The 24657-nt window shown below is 41.5% G+C and overlaps 1 protein-coding gene across 1 annotated transcript in view; it reads left to right on the top strand.

Annotated features, from left to right (window-relative positions):
* Positions 1-24657, top strand: part of LOC126159823 (sialin-like) — a 425200-nt gene that overhangs the window by 357815 nt on the left and 42728 nt on the right. The window contains exons 8-9 of the mRNA XM_049916634.1: positions 5184-5316; positions 17780-17935. Of these exons, the coding sequence (XP_049772591.1) occupies positions 5184-5316; positions 17780-17935 (289 nt within the window). The remainder of the gene's footprint in view (positions 1-5183; positions 5317-17779; positions 17936-24657) is intronic.

Here is a 24657-nt window from a genome sequence, read left to right as displayed (position 1 = left end):
CTCTATTCTACTCACTACCTCCTCATTAGTTACGTGATCGAGCCATGTAACGTTCAGCATTCTTCTGTAGTACCTTGTTTCGAAAGCTTCTATTCACTTTTTATCTAAACTGTTTATCGTTCATATTTCACTGCCATACATGGCTACACTCAAGACAAATACCTTCAGAAAAGACTTCCTAACACTTAAATCTATATTCGATGTTAACAAATCTCTCTCCTTCAGAAATGTTTTTCTTGCCATTGCCAGTCTACATTTTATATCCTCTCTGCTTCAGTTATCAGTTTTTTGCTGCCAAAATGGCGAAACTCATCTACTATTTTAAGTTTCTCGTTCCCTAATCTAATTGCCTTAGCATCACCTGAATTAATTCGAGTACATTCCATTATTTATGTTTTCCTTTTGTTGATTTTCATCTTCTATCCTCCTTTCAAGCCTCTGTCCATTCCGTTCAACTGCTCTTCTAAGGCCTTTGCTGTCTCTGACAGAATTAAAACGCCATCGGCAAACCTCAGAGTTTTTAGTTCTTCTCCCTGAACTTTATTTCCTGCATCAAGTTATTCTTTGGTTTCCTTTACTACTTGTACGTACAGAATAACGTCGGGGATTGGCAACAACCCTGTCTCACTCCCTTCTCAACCACTGTTTCCCTTTCATGCCCTTGACTCTTATAACTTCCTTCTGGTTTTTGTACAAGTTGCAAATAGCATTTCACTCCCTATTTTTACCCCTGCTACCTTCAGAATTTCAAAGAGACTGTTCCAATCACCATTGTCAAAAGCTTTCTCTAAGTCAGCAAATGCTACAAATGTAGCTTTGCCTTTTCTTAATCTATCTTCTAAGATATGTCGTAGGGTCAGTATTGCCTCGCGTGTTCCCGCATTTCTCCGGAATCCAAACTGATCTTCGCCGAGGTCTGCTTCTATCAGTTTTTCCATTCTTCTGTATAGAATTCGTGGTAGTATTTTGCATCTTTGACTTATTAAACTGATTGTTCGGTAGTTTTCACTCCTGACAGCAACTGCTTTCCTTGGAATTGAAATTACTACATTCTTCTTGAAGTATGAGAGTATTTCACTTGCCTCATACATCTTGGGCACTAGATGGGAAAGTTTTGTCATGACTCGCTCCTCCAAGGCTACCAGTAATTCTGATGGAATATCGTCAACTCCCGGGGCCCTCCTTCGCCTCGAATCTTTCAGAGCTTTGTCAAATTCTTCTCAAAGTATCATATCTCATATCTCATCTTCATCTACGTCCATTTCCCTTTCTATGATATTGATTTCAAGCTCGTCTCCCTTGTATAGATCAGCTACATATTCCTTCTACCTTTCAGTATTTCCTTCTTTGCTTAGGGCTGGTTTACCATCTGAGCTGATATTCGTACAACTGCTTTTTTATCCACAAAGGCCTGTTTTATTTTCCTGAAGGCGGTATCTATCTTCCTCCTAGTGGAACATGGTTATGAATTCCTACATTTGTCCTCTATCCGTCTTCCTGTCAGTCTCATTTTTTAAACATTTGTGTCCCTTTCACCTTCTTCGTTTGATACATATTTAAATTTTCTCCTTTCATCAGTTGAATTCAATATCTTTTGTGTTATTCAAGGATTCCTAATACGCCTTCTCTTTATACCCATTTGATCCGACGCTGCCTTCACTATTTCATCTCTTAAAGCTACCCATTCGCCTGCTACTGTATTCCTTTCTCCTATTCAGGTCAACCGTTGTATAATACTCCATCTCAAACTCTCAACAATCTCTGGTTCTTTCAACTTATCCACCACTAGCCCTAGCTCTTCGTAAGTATTAAGAATGACCGAACTGGAATATCAGTTGAATAATTAATTCAATGGGAAATATTAATTTCATTTAAATTAACCGGAACAATTGATGAACGTAATTGATATGCCATGGGATTGAAATATTACTCATTCCTTTTCAGCTGAACGTACAGGTCTCATAAATTTACCTGGTTACAGTCCTTCTCAGGTAACATATAAGAGGAGCATGAAATCACAATTTTTAAAATAGGAAAGACTCTTAAGCAATTATAAATGAGCAAAGAGGACACAAGAAGTTAACTTCCACGAAACAGGTTGACTCATTTAAAGAACAGATTAAAATTGAGAGGGGGGGGGGGGATATTCGGTTAAGATTCTCCCCTGTTGCCTGAACAGTAAAGCATTAATACAAAAAGACTTTCCCAAGCCTCAAACATATATGAGGTATATATTCAGACTGAAGTGAAGAATGGGTTTTTGGATTCAGGAGGGAGGCAAACTAGTATAGTCTGTGAAGTCAGGGTGGCGTAGTGGCCGGCGCCTGTGCTTAGTGAAAAGAGACCCAGGATCAAATCCCAGCCTTGGTTCAAATATTCATTCTTCGCTTCAGTCTACATGCTGTAACTTGGATGAGGGAGCAGAGGATAAAGTGGGGAAACATTTACTCATACACTCACACAGTAGAACATATAAAGACACAACTTACCACAACTAAATGCATGCACGAACCCACAGAGAGGTCTAACCCGTTTAGAATAGTTTTCAAAAGTAATATCAAAGCATAATAAATCGCGACCGACAACCGAGAACCGACCTCTTCACGTGGCCACGTGGCAGCTCATCAAACACATTTCAACGAACTGAAACGTTTCCAAGAAAACAGAAACACCAATAATAGCGAAAAGTTGATTAAAATCACGAGAAGATTATGTGATCGTGAACCACACGTGAGAGAATTAACCTTACAAAAATGAATTCTGAGAAGGATTTTACGGTACAGTGACTCTCGACTGAACAAGGAAGCTCTCACAAATTCACGTAAAACACTCAAATCTGAAAGTTCAAACGAGCTACGTGCACTATTGAAATTTTAACCTTATCAAGAAACACGATTACAAACTACGAGTAGCACACACGGCTCTGCCTCGTCACCTAACGTTCAAACCCGAGTATGGACCAGACACAGAAGTCATACAGAAAGTACGGAAAATCCGAAAAATAAAAGCGCACATGCACATACATTCAATCACAACATATTCACGAGATATTTTTATTACCGTTTCACCTTAAACGTCCCTACTGGTGATTATTCCATCCCACTGTTCCGAAGGAACAAGAGAAATTTCACTGATAAACTCCGAAAGAAACATATTCCACTTCAAAATAAATAAAAAAAGTATGGCGCTACAGGAACTTAAATATTTTCAACGATTTCTTTAGCAACTAAAAAGCGCGCATAACACCATAACCTAATTCAGCAAAAGGCTTACTTAATCCTATGATCGTACTCACCGGAGACCAGACTAAGATTGCTGCTCTCAACAAAGCCCCCAGCTACCGCAGATTATTCGGACAGAACTGACCAGAGGGGCGTTCCCACTACTAACCAAACAATAAGTAAACCCTGTACATAAACGATAGAACTCTCTGTTAGGTAAGAGGGACTCTCGGTTAGTCATCCTGTACGCAAAGCAGAGGACAGCAACTTGTCTTCTGCTCCAAACAGACTACACTCCGCGCGGCTTCTACTACCCAACAAATCCCGAAATATACATAAAAATACATATTCGTTCATATTCATACACGCATACAGTAAAATAACGAAAGTAAATTATAGGCTGATGTTCGGATTCAGTTTTGAACATAAAATGTAGAGCATAATCAGTTGGATTGCTGATGCAAACAGACACGTTGCTTGTATTATGTCATGAAGGCATAAAATTTGTTTGATACATACTTCTCAGTCCTCATAATGTAGTTGAAGAACTAAATCGCAAACCTGCGGTGTGCAAAAGAAGGTGACGCAAGGTCCCAGGAGGCAATAGCCTTATGGAACGACTCTACTGAGACGTTTCAAAACGAAGAATACAAAAGACCTCTTGTTACTGTCTTCTTCCTTCATTGTATTATCAGTCCCCACACTCCACGTGTGAGTATGTATGTGTGTGTGTGTGTGTGTGTGTGTGTGTGTGTGTGTGTGTGTGTGTGTGTGCGTGTGTGTATGTGTGTACCCGCGTGTGTATGTATGTTTGTGGGAGAGGGGGGGAGTGTGTATCAGCAACAACATCAACCCGATCTTCATCCAAAATGTTTAGACATACAGAAAGACGAAAACAATAAATTAAAAAGTGAAATATTACCAATAATTTTAAAATTTGTGAAAGGAAGAATTTAATGAAGGTTCTTATATAAAACAAACTTATCTCCGTCGTTTTTTTAACAATAGAAACAGGAGGAAACTAAAAGTAAAAAAGAAAAGGTACATTTAAAAGACATTGCAGAAACAGTGATCTTATAAAAAGAGCATTGCAGTTTCCCTAAACGTTGAAGGATCTGCACTGAGAAAATGTTTTTGGATGATAAAAGGTGTTTAGTAGAATGTACGTCTATGTCTTATCTTTCTCTACACTACAACATATTCAAAGCCGATCGAAATCGATGTGTATCACTTTGACAGGTTTACTTGTTATTGTTGTATGGGAATGTCTTTTCTGCGAGATTACTTCCATGTTTTCAATGGCCATACGGCATTGTGCCATACATAGGGGCTTTATAAATCACGTATCAGATGTTTCCAGAATGAGATTTTCACTCTGCAGCGGAATGTGCGCTGATATGAAACTTCCTGGCAGATTAAAACTGTGTGCCGGACCGAGACTCGAACTCGGGAATTTTGCCTTTCGCGGTCAACCACTCTACCAACTGAACTACCCAGGCACGACTCACGCCCCCTCCTCACAGCTTTACTCCTGCCAGTACCTCGTCTGCTACCTTCCAAATTTCACAGAAGCTCTCCTGCGAACATTTGCAGGAGACGGGCGTGAGTCGTGCTTGGGTAGCTCAGTTGGTAGAGCGCTTACCCACGAAAGGCAAAGTTGCCGAGTTCAAGTCTCGGTTTGGCACACAGTTTTAATCTGCCAGGAAGTTTCATGTATCCAATGATCTGAAGGTGGCAATATAACTTTGCTCAAATTACTAACCAAGATATTTATCAGCTGCAATCTGGACAGTAAAGTTTCTATTTTGGAAGCTTTTTTTACGTAGATTTAGAGATCTCCCTCTTTGTGACCACGTCAAATCACTACTGTTTTACTTTGGTTATGCCACGCTGAGTCGATAACGGACTACTGCTAGTTGACTGGTACACGTGGTGTAACTGTGTTGTGTGGTGTGCCGGCAGAACGGGCTGGTGTCCGGGCTGCCCAACGTGAGCCGCTTCCTGGCCGCGCTGGTCTTCTCCTGGATGGCCGACCGGATGCTCGCCTCCGGCTCCTTCTCCCTCACCGCCGTGCGCAAGATCTCCACCACCCTCGGTAAGTCGCCCACCTCGCTGCTCAACAGGTACCGTACCAGCGAGTCATACAGCCTACTTGTCACCCGTCTTGCCCATCTTTCATACAACTGCAGTAGGGATAGCGGGGCAAGTGTCTAGGTTACCTGTTAACCTTCTTTTCAAATGAAACTATATGGTTCCAGAGACTTTCCCAAGCCTCAAACATATATGAGGTATATATTCAGACTGAGGTGAAGAATGGGAATTTGGATTCAGGACGGAGACAAACTAGCATAGTCTGTGAAGTCAGGGTGGCGTAGTGGCCGGCGCCTGTGCTTAGTGAAAAGGAGACCCAGGATCAAATACCAGCCTTGGTTCAAATATTTATTCTTCGCTTCAGTCTACATAACCTTTTTTAAAAAATAAATTATTTTTTGGAAATAGTTTTATCTTCTTTCCTCATATTACAAAAATGCCTCTTGTTCTATTGCACTTACTTACATTAATTTTTGTTTTAATATATTCGGAATTCTTTTGCCAATTCTTAAATCCAATGCAGAAATGTCATCTTGCTCCAATACTTGACTGCAGGACAATATCAAAACACTGATAAAGCTTGAATACATTCTTATTATTGAAAATTCTACGACAGTATATGAATTAATTAAACATTCATATAGATCGAAAGAAAGCGGTATAAGCCTACCTCGGGAATATCAATTTGAATTCCGAAGAACTGTAGGAACACGAATCCTAAGGAAATGCAGTCCGAAAACAAAGGAAGTAGGTTACAGTACACTTGTTCGCTCACTGCTTGAATACTGCACACTGGTGTGGGATCCGTACCAAATAGGGTCGATAGAAGAGATAGAGAAGATCCAATGGAGAGCAGCGCGCTTTGTTGCAGGAGCATTTACTAATTGCGAAAGCGTTACGGAAATGATAGATAAACTCCAGTGGAAGACTCTGCAAGAGAGACGCTCAGTAGCTCGGTACGGGCTGTTGTTGAAGTTTCGAGAACATAGCTCCACCGAGTAGTCAAGCGGTATATTGCTCCCTCCTACATATATCTCGCGAAGAGACCATGAAGTTAAAATCAGAGAGATTAGAGCCCACACAGAGGCATACCGACGAACAATACGAGACCGGAATAGAAGGGAGAACCGATAGAGGTACTCAGGGTACCCTCCGCCACACACCGTCAGGTGGCTTGCGGAGTATGGATGTATATGTAGATTTAGAGAGGCAATACTGACCCTCCGAGTTAGAACATAGGTTAAGGAATGGGAAACGTACGCTTATAGCATTTCTAGATTTAGAGGAAGCTTTTGATAATGTCGATTCGAATACGCTCTTGGTCGTTAAAAAGGTAGCTGGGACAAAAACAGGCAACGAAAGTTTATGAGTGCTATACGGAGAGTAAGGTCCTAATGCTCGAGAGATGGACACCATTGTGACAATCAAAAAATGTCTTATTTCCAGTAGTTAGCTGTACCTTCAAGCTACTTCTCTACACGGTCGCCGCTCCGACTGAGACATTTCCAATGCCCTTATCATTGAAAGCAATCGTCTGTGTTTTCGACCAATTCTCTACGCTGATCTGCAGCTTGTTGTCTGTGCCCAAATGTTGTCTTCATAGCCAGCGGTTTATGTCAACAGAGATAAAAATCAGAGGGAGGCAGGAGCGTCGTCATTGCCCCTGTCGAGCGCGGTCGTCAATTGTCATGAAGTGGGAAATGCATGACAGTTACGTTGTGTGGGCTGTATGAACTCAGGGGACAACTCTCACAGGCACTCATACCCGTCGAGAGACATTATTTTCTAGATATTTTTACGTGCTCACTGTGCACTCAGAACTGAAAAATGTGACGGACATACTGGAGACATTGTCCAACATATCTATGAAAAGCTTTATTTTCATTGTAGTTTCGATTTCGCGATCGATCGGACCTTGTTTTAACAATTCGTACAAAAACCAAATTGCAGTTATAAGAGTCGAAGGACGGGAAAGGCAAGCAGTGGTTAAAAAGGGAGAGAGGCAGAATACGCCGGATGTTATTGAATCTGCAAAACTGAGCAAGCAGTGAAGGACACCGTTAAGAAATTTATAAAGTGAATTAAAGTTCATGGAGAAGAAATAAGTACATTAGGGTTTTGATGAAGACATTGTAATTCTGTTAGAAGTGGAAAAGGACTTCCTACAGCAGTTGAACGGAATTGATAGTTTATTGAAAAGAAGTTATAAAATGAACATCAACGAAAGTAAAATGAGGATAGTGGAATGTTGTCGAATTAAATCAGGCTGTTTTGAGATAATTAGATTAGAAAATGGTACATTAGAAATTGTTAATGAGTTCTGCTATTTGCGCAGCTAACTAACTGATGATGGCTGAAGTAGAGATGTTATAAAATGTAAACTGACTATAGCAAGAAAAGCATTTCTGAAAAAGACCTAGTACAAATTTGTGTGCTAGGAAGTAGTTTCTGATGGCATATGTCTGCAGTGTCTCTTGTACAGAGACCATAAGCATTTCACACAATAAGAGAGTAGACAGTTTTGAAATGTTTCGCTACAGAAGAATGTTGGAGGATTGGATGGGTAGATAGGATATCTATTGAAAATAAGTTGAATCGAATTACGAGAAATGAAATGTATTACACAGCTTGACGAAAGGAGAGGATCGGTTGATAAGACAGAGCTTAAGGCATTAAGGAGCCAACAATCTTTTAGTGGAGGGAAATACGTGGCGATGGGGGCATTTTAGGGGGAGACCAAGGGAAGAATACAGTAAGCAGGTTCCAATGGATTTAGGTTGAGGCAGTTATTCAGAGATGAGCAGTCTTGCACATGCTAGAGTGGCATGGAGAGCTGCAACAAACCAGTCTCAGGACTGAAGACCACACCAGCAACATTTATTTCTTATGGAAAAGGATTTTTGTGCTGAAAATTAATAGAATTCTAGACCAGGACTTTCATCAACAAATTCGAATAAAAATTATTCTCCTTCAAAATTTGAGTTATCCTCATCTCACCATGAGTAGTGTTTGCAACATTCTATACAATCTTCCGGTCGAAAGTCAACGTAGGTGAAATGGACACTACATTTCACTTTCGTTGAGGGCTTTACTTTGTTGTTTTGAGAATCATTGTTTCACCTTTTTTGGTTCTTTATCAAACGTGACTGATCTTATAAGACAGCTTATAAAAAACTTGCCCTTTGTTACTTTTGACTTTTCTGCTTTTTTCACACATGAGCTTCCTTTATGCAATTATTTAAAATCGAAAATACCTTGGAAACGTTTGGCTTAATGTGAACAGCCTTCGTGGAAAGTTCTGCAACTTCATTTTACTCTGTCTAATGCTCATCATGAGATACATAAATTTACAAGCTCTCTACTTACTACTTTTCTTTAATTTTAATCATTTCTATTGAAATGCTGTCATCTGCAGGCTCCTTTCCTTCCTTCATACCTCCAATGGCCTTATACGTATATGCTACTAGCATTGGTACTCGGTTACCTCTTTAATTACTTGTACATATAAAGAAATGTTCGAATCTTTTTTTGACATACTCCTCATGACAGAGTATTTGCAATTCTTGTTACCAGTTGTATCCTCTAGAAGCATGGAATTATATTTGTTTAAATGATGCTTTTCGGTCCCTCGGCCATTGTCAAGAGGTAAATTACTTATCACAATAGGAGGCATTTTGTGACAAGAACTAACCATTTGACAGTGGTCGAGGGGCCGGAAAAGTTCCTAGAAATGTTTTCGTTACTGGACCCGTTACTTAATCAAATATATATATGTTTATGCAACATTTGCTAACTTAACTCGTGAAATGTGATGGCTATACCAAGTAAGTTTCTGTCTTTCATTCTCTAGTTTGTTTTATCAAATTTTCATCATATCGCCTCATATCCTCTCGGAGATATTTCCGAATATTTTTATTTGGTTTAGTGTAGTCTATCGTCTTCCTATTAGTATTTACTTAAAACTATTATCGTAACTTTAACAGTTGCCTTGTCGAAGTCGTTCGTGGTTTAATATGATAAAGCTCACTGCTCTTAATACGTCATAACTTTCTTTCCGGCTTCGTGTTGATTTTAACTCTGTATGTTTGTGAGCTATGATCACAAAAAAATGTTAAAGCGATTTTTGTCTGTCATATCCTATATTTCACTATTGCTTCATTAAATAGTCAGCCGTATTTATGGTCCCATTCTCTTATTATCAGGTCTCCTTCCACTCTTTTTCTTCTTAATTAAGATTTTAAGAATAAACATGTCGTTTCGATTGCCCAACATGAAGCGACAGATTCCTAAACTGGGAAAAAGGAGATACAATACGGATTAATGGAGTATATCTTAATTGAATCCGAATTCCTGATGACATTCTAGTATTTGACTCTAACGCAGAAAAACTCTTTCAACGAATGGAAAAATTCCATAGAGAAAGTTTGAAAATATGACAGAAACTCAATGATGCCTACCCCAACTGTGCGAAACATAACGACGAAAGTAACTTTCGGATGATCTGTCACAGCAAAGTAACGTAGCTCTATGAAAATTGAGTCATACATTGAAAGAGCTGTTACAGTATAGTGCAGAAGGTAAATGAAGGAAATGCGCAATGAGACGAACAGAAATGATACTTTTATTCAAACACAATGATTCACTGCGATTCCTGATTGTTTCTGGACGTTAAAAACGGCGGGACTTCTCAATAGGGGGTGTGATCACCACGGATGGCAATGCATGCTCTAACAAACTGCCTGTTGGCTTCTGTCTTGGGTTCTTCGGCCGACGTTCGTCTGATGATTGTTCTGACGTTTCGCTAGTACGAGTGGCTGACATAGTCAAAGTTTCACCCTCCATTGCGACTAGTGGTGGATTGAAGCCAAGCTCACGGCCGTATACTATATGTACCTCGGACGTTGTGGTTAGTTAACTCAGTACTCAGTACTACGTTGCGTTTGTGTTATGGAATAACTTTAGTGGAAGTTTGCCAAGTTGTGACATTTACGTAGCGCTAGAGGAAGCAAATATTTCATGTAGTTCCTTGGTTAGTCACGCGAGAGTGGATCCCTTTCGAAGCCACTGGACAATAAAAATTCCCTACGGATAATACAGGAACATTCGTGCAGCAGACAGACATTCTGATAAGTCTATTAAAAAGTCGAGCTAGATATGAAGCATTGTATACTTCATTCATACAGCTCCCGGAAACTGTTGCCTCTCTTCCCTTCTCCAACCTTTTCTGTTCTTTTCTTACCTTGTCTCTTCATTTGCCTTCTTCAAAATTTTTGAATATTTTGAAATTAAAAATTTCTAAATGTGAAATTTCATATTCACATATTAGTGAAGATTCTTGAAATATTATTATTTTTGTCTCAGCAAATGGTTTTCGCTCTGAAGCTCTGGAATGGAAAAGAGGAAACAGATAAACATGACATTTTTGTGATGAAGCTTTCAGATAAGCAGTAGAACAATTACCAAATCACCATGACGCTGGCATGTTAAACAGTAGTTCACATGAAATGTCGTCTTGCTTTTTTCAGGTATAATTTAAATGATGGTCTAAAATAAAGTACAACTGTAGTTAGACGCTCTTCTGAGTTGTCATACAGAGAATGAGCAGTTACAAGCTACAGACGTTATTGTTCCTGTGGAAGAGAGGGATGCTCGATTGCAAGTAAATGTGTGTCGCAGCGACATAAGAGAAGGTCCAGGTATTTGCCGGCTTACAAACACGACTCCTGCAAATCCAGCTGTAGCGTAAGGAGTTAATACTCCTCTAGAGTAATACGTTCCCAGGGAATTTACAAGCAGAAATACAAATGCTTCTGGATCGTTTGGAGGGGATTGGGGACGAACATTCGTTGTACTGAGGCTGTCTCGCGTAAGCGATTAAAATTAACTTAAACCTTCATAAATTTGACTTTCTGACAAAGATGCTTATACAAAGTAGGTTGGTTCTAGAATCACTGTGAGCTGTATTCTTCTATTAAACATTATTAATTGAACGGATATAGAGTTACTCCTACGACATCCAGAACTCTTACGGACGTGACTGCGAAACTGGACTCGTATAAATCGATATTTACATTGTTCAACACATATTAAATAGCTTTCTGACTTCTATTTCATTGCTCCCAAAATGTACATGTAGATGGTGCAACCGGATCTTCCCTGTCGTCGACAGCGAATGTTACAGTGCTTATCGATATTACCCAAACGAATTATGGCGGAATTTTGAATGCACAAAGCATTTTTTCCCGTTCATTCATTTCATTTCTTTCATTCTCCTATTGCCTCATATTCATTGAACGTTTGTAGTATGCCCGTAAGTGCGTGTGTGTTAGAGGGAACATAATTATTAATCTGTATATTTCATACTCCATATTTGGCCGTTCCTTGCAGTGCTTTTTGTTGACGTAGTCTTCAGTCGAAAGACTAATTTTATGCAGCTCTGAATGCGAAATTGTCCTATGGAAGCCTCCTCATTTCTGCGTAACTACTGTAACCTTTTTACATTAGAGACTGCTTACTATGGCTTCTACAGTTTTTATGCTCCACACTTTCTCCACAGTATGAGGTTGTGTCTTATCAACCCGTCCCTTCTTTTAGTCAATTTTTACCATATCCCTCTTTCGCACCCACTTCTGTTCATCAATCCTCAGCATTATTCTGTGACACCACATTTCTAAAGCTTCTGTTCTCTTCTTATCTGAATTGCTTATTGTTCTGAACTGCATATGTTCTTGTTTCACTTCGTACGAGGTCACAATCCAGTCACTTTTTTTCAAAAAGACTTCTTAACACTTCAGTCTATGTCAGATGTTAAAATATTTGCATTATTAAGAAACTGCTCTCTTATTTCTGCAAGTCTTCTTATTATTCTCTCTCTACTTTGCTTGCCTATTCAAGCCGCTCTGTAGGAAGAACCGCTACTTCTGCTGTATGTTCGTTACAGGTATCCACGTAATGTGTAATTGTGACATGGAGAAAGACAGATTGTCCGTACTATTGTTACTGAGTTTCTCAGGGGTACGACGAATGCTGTTAGTGAAGTTTTGTAATATTTTGGCTGAGCAATTACCCGTCATTTTGCCTATAGGATCTCCCTATGTTTTGAAACAGGTGCTCCGTCGAAGTTGTAAGAAATTTCAGCGACGTCATCCGACGAAGTCCCCTGGAGCATCAGCAATACAGGGTGTTTTGAAAAGATTCTCCAGATTTGACAAGAATGAAGATAAAAACTTTGGGTTAATTTTAACTTACGCAAAGACTGCAATTTTTTTTTTGTTTCCAAAAGAGCTATAGGATTCTACAAGGGAATGCCTTTTATATGTAGTCACATACAAACTTGGAGGACAAATTGCAATTAAGTTTAGGATCAAAGTTTTCATTTGCCTTTCACAAATGTTAATCGTTCCCTCCATCCTTGGGGTGACAAACATCCAGACGATAGTAGTGTGGTACTGGTGTTTTACCGTTTTTTTGGCACAATATTTCGACGACTGAACGAGCCGTATTCTTCAGATGCTGCGAGTTCTGCTGTTATGTGAATTCGGTGCCTGTACTCAAAACAGACTGTGAACTATTGTTGGTCTCACGCAGCGATTTATAGTCGAGTTCAATTCCAGAGGTCCACTACCCGCGTTGTTCCTCCTCCGTTTTGTACCACTATACTGATCTCATTATATTTCACCTCATGATTATATTTGTGACAGTGAATGGTGGCTGCCTATTTGCTTAATCGTTCTACTCGTGTACGGGTGGTGTTCCTTGCAGCTCTCCTCGACTGTTCTGGTAGTCTCCCCAACGTAAGATGAAAAATGGTGGCTTGAGGCCAACAATAGTACACAGTCTGTTTGGAGTCCTTGCGGCGTGTGCACACATAAGCAAAACTCTCAGACGGCTGGGTCGATCGCCGAAATATTGTACTGAAAATTGAAACAGCTACTCGGTACAACACCCTGAAGCTCACTATTAATCAATCGCACGGAGAAAACATGAGAGATCACATCCAGCGAGATTCGTCCAATACTTTAGCGAGCACGTCTGCACTGATATTTCACTGACTACCGCAGCTTTGCGGTGTCTCGGTTCAATCAAAGTTCTCAATATGTAGTAAAGTTTACAGCCAACAGGCTGCATAAATTTGCTGTAAAAGCTTTGACCAGGTTTCATTATCACTAAACGTATCTTTTTCAGAAGGAAAGTGACACAAATTGCAAGGCACTAAAATTGTAAACATTCATTCTGAATAAGATACTCTTACTGGTATTGAAAGCTGATCAGGGGTTTTACGATAAACTTATGTAACCGGTTGGCGGTATACATCGAAACGTCCCTTTAGACCAATTGTACACGACTGTGCTTAAACTAACACACAATATTTTTTAGCGCAACGCAATCTGACTTTCAGAAATCCCTACAAAGGAATGGCCCTGACTAACATTAACCTGTACCTTTCACAAATCACTTACCTCACCAAAAATCTTCGTTACTCGAACTACTGCAATACAGCGAGCGCCACTACTGCCAGCTAAATAAAAGATTCAAACTACAGAAGGCACTAACTACTGATAGGCATAGTTAGCAAATGAAAGATTTTAATAAACAATGTATTTACCTTAATAGTCATCAAAAGTCATAATATATACAGCAGCTCATGACATCCATTTTTACAAATTTCAAAACTCCGCCATTTCTCTCCCCACATCCACCACTGCTGGCGGCTCACCTCCAACTGCGCAACGCTACGCGCTGTTCACATCCATCTGCCCAACACTACAATGGCTGACAACAATGCAAACTAGCCACAGACTGCACACAGCACAGCCAGTGATTTTCATACAGAGCACTATGTAACGTTGCCAATAAGAAAACCTAAACAGCCTACTTACAACTTCATGTATTGAAAATTTATATTCGGTTGGTGCTCTCAGCCATTTTTAAAGCGCAATTCAAAGTTGTCAGAAGTGGAGCCACATTGGCAGAATCTTTCACAATCCATCCCCTGCTCCCCCTCGCCCACCACTACCCCCCTCCCCCCCCCCCCAAAATTCAATGACGCCCCCTGCAGCCGATCCATCATTCAGGAAGTGAAGAGGTTCGGTGCAGTACTAACCGATGAAAAACACCCAGGATTGCGGCTGTTGAAACGAAGAACGTAAAATCCCTTTTGTCGCTGTAATCTCGACCGGACACACATCGGGTAATAAACAAGCCAGTGAGTTTTTTGCTCCAGGGGAAACCCCACCGGCAACTACACACATCAATAAATGTGTTTCATCACAACTTTATTTTGAAATTCGTGGTCCAGAAAACGGGAATTTTCTCTGAGCCAAGCGTATATGTTCATCTGTAATGTATCCAGATTTTTTTAAAATGAATTGTATGGCGATAAAATCATCTGTTTCCCATGAGCTATTTTTCACAGCACTGCTGAGCAAAGTCAGTACGTGGTGGAACCCGTCGCGGCATACCACCGATAGGATCATGAAGCCAGCCCTTGTGTTCCCCTCTTCAACAGCGATTCTGTTTAAGTCATCCAGAGTAAGGGATCGCTGACGTCGTCCAAAACCAGCTCGTTATAGAGGAACTCACACATAACTGGATTTATGTTCGGTGAACAAGCACACCGCTCCATTCTGGTAAGCCCAGCACCCTGAAGGATCATGTTTACGAGAACAACACGATTAGCACACAAATTATCCTACAAGAAGATGAAGTTTTCAACAAACTGTTGGGATACCGTCCGACTAGAGTTTCAGTATCTCTTCCCTGTACCGTAGGACAGTGAGACTGCCCTCAACAACTACTAGAGGCCTATTGTGGCCTCAGATAATGCCATCCCAGAACATGACTCCACCGTCATATTGCTGCACATGTTGGACGCAGTGTTGGAAACGTTCTATGTTACCGCGTTATCTACTATTATCAGGGTAAAAAACTGTCCGAGTTTCGTCCGTAAACAACACCTGACGCCAGTCCTGGGGCGTCCCTTCTGATGATTTCTTGCCCATCTGTAACGGACTCCATAGTGTTGTGATGCACGACGTGTGTTTCGTCATGATACAATCGTCTTCCAACAGTTTGATGCGATACATGATGTCCTACAGCCTAACTGATATTTGGAGCCCTCTGCCCACAGTTCCTGATGATGATGATGATGATGTTTGGTTTGGGGGGCGCTCAACTGCGTGGTTATCAGCGCCCGTACAATTACCCAATCTTTGCTCAGTCCAATTTCGCCACTTTCCCGGATGATGATGAAATGATGAGGACAACACAAACACCCAGTCATCTCGAGGCAGGTGAAAATCCCTTACCCCGCCGGGAATCGAACCCGGGACCCCGTGCTCGGGAAGCGAGAACGCTACCGCGAGACCACGAGCGGCGGACCCCACAGTTCCTCTGACTCAGAAGTCGTAGGTGTAGATCTTTGTGTGCGTTAGTCAAATTTGGACGACCTGTTCGGTATAAGTCCTGAGCGCTATCTGTCAACTGGAATAGCTTCTACTCCGCACCACACTACTTTGACTCCGCTATACATGGCGAGCAGCTAGGCTGATTGCAGCGTTCTACCCGTAGGCAGCGCTCTGGTAAGTGTGTGTATGTTTGCAAAAACCTTGAGGAGGTAACCTTACAATTGGAACAGAAACATTTACAAAAGCAACGCGCTGCACGATATATGGGATGATGGAAAACTGTTGTTGATATTGTATAAGCGAAACGCCAACAGCACCAGAGTAAACTTTTAGTTGAAACGCGTATGTTGAAGTTCAGACGAAGCTGCTATCTTAATACATGTAGAAGATGCCGGTTTTAAAATAACTACGCACCCTCAGACTCAGAGCTGCAATATTAAAAGTTTTGGCTGGTTTCGTTGTCTAGGTGTTGGGATAAGTAGTTGCCACATTACAGGCCAAATACTGCTGAGTCTGCAGTATACGATAATAATACAAACATGAATCGAATGGTCGAAGGTTTCTATCACTCGGCAATTGCGAATTATGAATGTAACATATAAATTTATAAATGAGAGATTGGAATTAAATAAAATCTGCAGGTATTTACTTAACGACTTTAAATGATGAGTACAATAGTTCAAGTACTTTTGAGAACGCGGTATATTTCTGCAAAACACTTATCGGTGTCGATGGTCCAGCAATTAAATAAAATATAAGTTGAATAGCAGGGAAACAATAGATTCCTACTGCACGTAGTTAGGTATGAACGACAACATAGGTCGCGAGATATTCACTTCTAAACGCATACTACATCTTCACTCTCGAAACTTCGGAAATCTCACAAGTTCACAAGTCGGCACTCGGAAATATTTCTATCACCCGTCGCCACGCGCAAACTGCTCCACCCCCCAAGTCTTTCCTGCGACAGTACGTCGCGCCTTCACGTGCAACACTTCCCGTGTCGTGTGCCGTACTCCCAGCACTCCCCTCCATTAACTTCGGTAGTCGTCTGCCTTAGTAACGAGCGCTGTGATTGGCTACTGGATTTACATTTAAATAACTTGAACTTAAATATATTCCTACGACTGGACCATAAAAAACGCTCTGACACACATTATTAAATACACAAACAAATTAAATAAACTTATATCAAAGGAATAGAACGAAAGGTTGGCTAGTAGCCTAATGTCACTGTGCTTTCTAAAACACAATAAATATTTAACCAATTTCTTCATGAATAGTATATATCGGATATAAAAAAGACATAGACGAATAAATATATTTATAACCATCCTGCTACCGTTTTTTCGTGTCCCCGTAGAGTATTTACGGCCTGACGCGATCGATAGTAATCGGCCATTTTGACCTCTAATAACTCATGTACTATTCAAGTTACATGCCTGTAATTTAAATCAATTTATGTTTACACTAACAGCTTTCTAAAGACACCTCGATCGACGAAATCGGGTGAAGCGTTTAGATTTTGGAAATTCGTTGCTAGGTATTACTTGTATCATTTACCGTCAGATACTAAAGTTTAAACCAATAAAGATGTTGAAAATCTAATTACACTATCGGAATCGTCGTGCAAATAATAGTAATGTACATGTTTCTTTATGAGGTATCATGATTCCTCTGGCTACTATTAATTCCTATATGAACTGTGAAATGGTTGCCATTAAGGTTTCACAAAGTCTTCTATCTTTGGCACTCCCGGCGTACAAATCTCCTTCATCGACACAAAGCACCGTCCTCGTCACAGTGTCAACATGGAATTCCCAGCCACGCGACCTCTGGACCCCTCTTGCTTCGGCCAACGTCCGGCACCACGTGTTCGGCCTGCCGAGCGGCAGGCCGAGCGGTCCGTGTGGCCACTGCTTCCTCGGAGCTTAGAATATTTTCAGGACGCGACTAGTCTCCCGTTACCTCACTAAAATCAGATCTAGTTCATATGATTTCATAACCTTAACCAGCAAACTTTCTGCTGCTACACTAACGGCGCGTGCCGCGACTGCGCAGGGGAGCTGGTTCCCGGCATGCTGTGCCTGGTGCTGACCCACGTGGGCTGCAGTGCCTCCGCCGAGGTGGCCATCATGACGCTGGTTTCCGCCTTCAACGGGGCGGCCGCCGCTGGACCGCTCGCCAACAGCGTCGACCTGGCGCCCAACTTTGCAGGTACAGTGCTGTCTGTGCATGCGAGGTCTCAGTGAGCGAGTGCGGCGTTATTTGTTAACTCCTTCTGTTAGCAACAGGGAAGGCGACTTCCTGCAAGTGTCGTCTCAGCGCTCTGTTCGCGCATTTAAATACCATTTTCATTATTTGCGTATTTTAGTTATCTGCATATACACTACTAGCCATTAAAATTGCTACACCAAGAAGAAATGCAGAGGATAAACGCGTATTCATTGGAAAAATATATTATACTAGAACTGACATGTGATTACATTTTCACGCAGTTTGCGTGCATAGATCCTGAGAAATCAGTACCTATAACAACCACCTCTGGCCGTAATAACGGCCTTGATACGCCTGGGCATTGAGTCAAACACAGCTTGCATGGCGTGTACAGGTACAGCTGCCAATGCAGCTTCAACGCGATACCACAGTTCATCAAGAGTAGTGACTGGCGTATTGTGACGTGACGAGCCAGTTGATCGGCCACTATTGACCAGACGTTTCCAGTAGGTGAGAGACCTGGAGAATGTGCTGGCCAGGACAGCAGTCGAACATTTTCTGTATCCAGAAATGCCCGTACAGGACCTGCAACATGCGGTCGTGCATTATCCTGCTGAAGTGGAGGGTTTCGCAGGGATCGAATGAAGGGTAGAGCCACGGGTGGTAATACATCTGAAATGTAACGTCCACTGTTCAAAGTGCCGTCAATGCGAACAAGAGGAGACCGAGACGTGTAACCAATGGCACCCCATACCATCACGCCGGGTGATATGCCAGTATGGCGATGACGAATACACGCTTCCAATGTGCGCTCACCACGATGTCACCAAACACGGATGCGACCATCATGATGCTGTAAACAGAAACTCGATTCATCCAATAAAATGACGTTTTGCCATTGGTGCACCCAGGTTCGTCGTTGAGTACACCATCGCAGGTGCTCCTGTCTGTGATGCAGCGTCAAGAGTAACCGCAGCCATGGTCTTCGAGCTGATAGTCCATGCTGCTGCAAACGCCGTCGAACTGTTCGTGCATGGTTGTTGTCTTGCAAACGTCCCCATCTGTTGACTCAGGGATCGAGAGGGGGCTGCACGATCCGTTACAGCCATGCGGATAAGATGCCTGTCATCTCGACTGCTAGTGATACGAGGCCGTTGGGATCCAGCACGGCGTTCCGTATTACCCTCCTGAACCTACCGATTCCATATTCTGCTAACAGTCATTGGATCTCGACCAACGCGAGCAGCAATGTCGCGATACGATAAACCGCAATCGCGACAGGCTACAATCCGACTTTATCAAAGTCCGAAACGTGATGGTACGCATTTCTCCTCCTTACACGAGGCGTCAGAACAACGTTTCACCAGGCAACGCCGGTCAACTGCTGTTTGTGTATGAAAAATCGGTTGGAAACTTTACTCATGTCAGCACGTTGTAGGTGTCGCCCCGGCGCCAACCTTGTGTGAATGCTCTGAAAAGTTAATAATTTGCATATCACACTATCTTCTTCCAGTCGGTTAAATTTCGCGTCTGTAGCACGTCATCTTCGGGGTGTAGCAATTTTATTGGCCAGTAGTGTACTTTGATACAATTATACAGAACCCGCCCTCTTTTCGTAAATCCCAGATCAACTGCGACCGATCGGTGTTTTACTAATCGACTGCTTCAGATAAAACAAAATTATTTACGAGCTGTAATTTACCATCCCATATAATAAAAGTTGTTTCTGATGCAACATAATAGACATCTTCAGCCACTACATATCAATATTTTTGTCTGGGTTTACTTTGTCAGATTTCTTTGTTTGACTCAAGTTTTTGTATTTGGTTTGTCTTTCAGAGATTATCCCCAGCTTAACTAACACGTATTGTTCGTTAGAATCACTTCTTATTCGGAATGACATAATAGATTTGATGAGGAATAGCTTCACTCCTGCAAAGCCTGATATCAGAGCATCTTAATTTTGTCACGTTGTTAAGAAAATCCCTTAGAGGCATTTAAAGTATTTCAATCGAGGCCAAAAGGTTAAAATTCCTCGATTACTTTACATGTAATATGATGTTTTTATTATCATTAATTAATTAAAATATCAATAAACAACCGTCGCTAAGTCTCGTAATACGAGGGCTATTCGGTCATGAAATGGAAACGGCTGTGAAAACCAAAATTTTTTAATTTGGGACACTTAGCTACACCTTCTCTACGTAGTCGCCGCTCCCTCTTACACATTTTTCACAGCGTTGTACCAACTTTCCAATAGCCTCGTCATAGAAAGCAGCCGCCTTTACTTCCCGCCAGTTCTCTACACCGGCCTCCAGCTCGTTGACAGAATATAGTCTTCATTGCTAGCGGTTCATATGAGCGGAGATGAAACTCAGTGAAACTCAGTGGGAGAAAATTGCGGGCTGTGTTGTGGGTGAACACTTCCCATCGAAAACGCTGCAGGAGCATCTTTATTTGCCTCAGCAGAGTGCAGCCGAGAATTGTCATGAAGAAGGAAACGCATGGCAGTTAAGTTATGTAGACTGAATGAAATGAGGCGAAATCTCTCGGCACTTGGTGGGAGACGCTATTTTCTAGGCACCTTTAGGTTTCACTGTGCTCGCAGATGTGAGAAGAGCGACGTGACGCGATCTACGGGCGTACTAGAGGCACTGCCCAACACATCTGTGCAAAGCTTCATCAGATTTTCTCTGTGGTTTCCATTTCGCGCCCGAACGGACTTTCCGTTCTGAATAGCCCTCGTACTTTAAGAAGACGAAATCGAGTTTCAGTTCAGATATTCTCTGACCAAATGGAATAGTTTACCATGAACCGCAATAAAATTCTGTTGGATTTTTATTTTGCTGAGTGTGTAATGTAGGCATTGTTTCCTGTTACGTACTTAATTGGTGCTTAGAGTGACTTCTCGCGACAATGATACGAGCTATGAGCTACAGAAGAGGCGGCAACTGGCAGGAATAGCAGTAAACTAAACAACTACCGCAACTGTGGACAGCAGCGAAACTTGATCAGAATCTACCACTATGTATCATAAAGTCCCGCGCCGGGTTTTTCTGTCAGTATGTAAAAATTTGTTAACATCGAGTATAGATTTAAGTGTCAGGAAGTCATTTCTGAAAGTATTTGTATGGAGTGTAGCCATGTATGGAAGTGAAACATGGACGGTAAATAGTTTGGGTAAGAAGAGAATAGAAGCTTTCGAAATGTAGTGCTACAGAAGAATGCTGAAGATTAGATGGGTAGATCACATAACTAATGAGGAAGTATTGAAATGGATTGGGGAGAAGAGAAGTTTGTGGCACAGCTTGACCAGAAGAAGGGATCGGTTGGTAGGACATGTTCTGAGGCATCAAGGGATCACCAATTTAGTATTGGAGGGCAGCGTGGAGGGTAAAAATCGTAGGGGGAGACCAAGAGATGAATACACTAAGCAGATTCAGAAGGATGTAGGTTGCAGTAGGTACTGGGAGATGAAGAAGCTTGCACAGGATAGAGTAGCATGGAGAGCTGCATCAAACCAGTCTCAGGACTGAAGACCACAACAACAACAACATGTAAGGCTAATCTCAGGAACAACTGTAGGGATTTTGATATGGTTGTTACTAACATCACGAAGGTTTCTGTAAATAATTTATGAATATTTCATGCAAATTTTCTGAACTGTGAGGATATTTACATATTAAAACGTGTTTCTGAGATCTTTCCTGACGTGCGCTGCTTAAATCGCTTGAGTTGCAGAATCTGGAGTTAGTATCCAGTAACTTAACGGTGATCTCCGAATTTTGATCATAACTCTACGCAGTGGCCAAGTAAACAAGGTTACCGCTGCTGTTCAATCTTTAGAGCTACCTATGCGAACATGGGGCTGGTCGCTAATAATACATAAAAGCTCCTAAGTTATGCATGTACAACATTAAAATCACTGTAATTCGAACAAAATCACTTGAAATTTTGCTTTGAAGTTGACAAGAACTAGGCAACCACGCAGCAATAATCTGCCAACAGTGTGTGCATGTAGACAGACACCAGAGTAACATAGTTGAGAAAGGTTCCAAGTTCACTCCTCGGCAGGTACACGTCTCTATGGGCCAGGTCATGGAAAACTAGTCTCTCTCTTACGCGAACGAGGACACTGGCTGTGTTCACAGGTAATGGTAATGTTGGGATGGTATAATAGAACAACCATTTCACAGTGGCGTGGAAGTGCTGAAACCGGTCGACATATGTATATTGAGCCTTACAATTAAGCCAGGCAAACTGCATTTATTATAAAAACAGAAAATTGCGTTAGTAGTACTGAAATTACGAGAAATCATTGTACGATTCACAATTTTCGCTTTGAATAAAGCTATCTTGCTTTTGAACTGAAAGAATTAATTGTAACCAATCTGTCTTTACAATTTAAGGAAAACCAATTGATTTTACCAGAATTAAACAGCAACCCATTTGCTGCAGCCTAATTAATATATTACATAAGAGCTTAAAAATTAAATACTGAATATCCTGCCACTTCAGTACAGTAAAGAGTCCAATCGAAGAACCCACTTGTCAATAGTCCGTGCAGCTCAGGTAAAAACTGGTAGAACGTGTGCAGCTTGACATTTGGATTACCAAAGCGTCCGCTACAGCATCATTGAAATAATCAGGTGCTTTCTCGTATAAGCAACCGCAGCTCATCGAAGAACAGTTTATACAGTGTGATTCCGTAAACTTCCAGGGAAGATAGAGAAGAATGCATGTTTCAGTTTGAGATAACGGACCCTAATCCTATTGAGTCATAAGGCACGAACGAAAGTCTACTCAGATTCCGCCCTTGCCTCTCGCACTGTTCACATTGAGGCATTCAACTTCCGAACCCTGATCATAACGTATAGAATTTCCGCTGAATACTACATAATACATTCAGATAATCCCCCCTGTTGATGGACTAGTAACGGAGCACGTAATTTGATTTCAGAGGGGCCGAAAATCTTAATTCTACAATAGCGCAATGATGAATTCCAGGTACTTTCACAAGTTTCACGAGCTGCTGCATTACAACTGTTGTTAAAAGTGGCGTCCTCCAACATCAATGGGGACATAGCATCGTTACACAAAGTTCTGTCGTACCTGTTGTAATATCATTATCGTTTGAACAGTATCAGATGCGGTGAGAATTCTTCTCAGGAGTTCTTCTTCAGTCTCGTCAGGCGTCTCGTACGCAAGACCTTTCACATGTCCCCGCAAGAAGAAATCAAGTGAGGGAGACCAGATGAACGTGCTGGCCACGAAATAGGACCTCCTGTGCCTATCTAGCTTTCAGGGAATGTCTGATCTAGCACCCAAAGTTCCAAGTAATGTGGGTCTCCATCATGCTGGAACGACATCCGTTGACAAATAACTAGTGGGGTATGTTCCAGGATTCTGGTAGTACAACATTAACAACAAGAGTACCGGTACATGCACTGCGCTGTCAGAGGTATCAGAACGACGTTTCGCTTGCAACATTCGTCTGTTGTTTCAGGACTAGGGTCCGTTGTTTCAGATTGATACATTTGTCCTTTTCAAAAATCACTGAAAGTTATAACATCGTCACGGAATCACCCCTGCATATTCCACATAGAAGACGTAGCGGGCCACCGTTTTGTTGCTCGCTCCTGTTGTAACACTAACAGGCTAACAGCACTGCTTGGCGGGTAGCCGCCTCGATGGGAAGCGATCCACCGTTCACACGTGTAGTGATGCGACAAACGACTGGTTTTACAACCGACTGTACACCCGACTTTTTTTTAGTTCAGTTGGTTTTTTTTCTATCCAATAAAACAACAGAATGAAACTTATGCCTGCGACAACGTCTACTAAATGAATGTTTTTCACTCACTCACTCTCCGGGTTTGCGTTGTTTCACTTATACACTTTTTCAGCCTTTCCGGTTATACATGAACCATGGCTAGGGTCGCCAGCCTTTTTCAGAGACAAATAAAGTACCTAATTTCAAGCAGAGGTGAATAAAAAGTACATTTCGAACAGTGTGTTTCAAAGTTTATGTACTTATTTCCTTGAATACAAAATTTTTCTGCAATTAAATGTCGGTGTTTGGTTTGATTTAAAATGTTAATAATAGGTTCTACATTATAAACTTACGTTTAAATAAATGAATAGTTACTGACTTATTTAAATTTATTGAAGATGGTCTCTCTCTTTCTCTCTCTCTCTCTCTCTCCACTGACCAGAAAGCAAATAAGACACAAATTTTCGATTGTTTGGAGACTTAATCATATGCTTTTGCGTACTGGTAAACATGAACGGAAAGACACTTACAGGTCTTCGGTAACAAGCTATATCGGAAAGAGAATAACAGTGACGACAGGCGATAACAGAGGGCAACCAACAGTAATAATTTAACAACGCCAAAACGATCGAATGTTTCCGCTCAGAACAGAATGCGCCGAGCATCAGGCGACTCCAGAGAGGTATGAACGTGGTTGCAGAATGTATATTGTACGGCTAGATAAGGAAGTAACTGGAAAATCGAGATCTTTCTTTCTTTCTCAGGGCCTTTGTCCCGCTCCAACGCGGGGTCGACTTTGTATTACGGATTTGGCAGAGGGTGGCCGGATACCCTTCCTGACGCCACCCCCAACCCCCCAAGATGGAAGTAGTGTACCCCAGCTGTCTGCGTCTAGTGTAAGTCATGAAATAGTGCGAACGTTTTCAAATGTCTGTGAGTCATGTAACTG

The sequence above is a fragment of the Schistocerca cancellata genome, chromosome 2 (genome assembly GCF_023864275.1).
Source record: "Schistocerca cancellata isolate TAMUIC-IGC-003103 chromosome 2, iqSchCanc2.1, whole genome shotgun sequence".
NCBI classification, from domain to species: Eukaryota; Metazoa; Arthropoda; class Insecta; order Orthoptera; family Acrididae; genus Schistocerca; species Schistocerca cancellata.
Note: the sequence above shows the minus strand (reverse complement) of the source record. Positions and strands in the feature narration are given on the sequence as shown.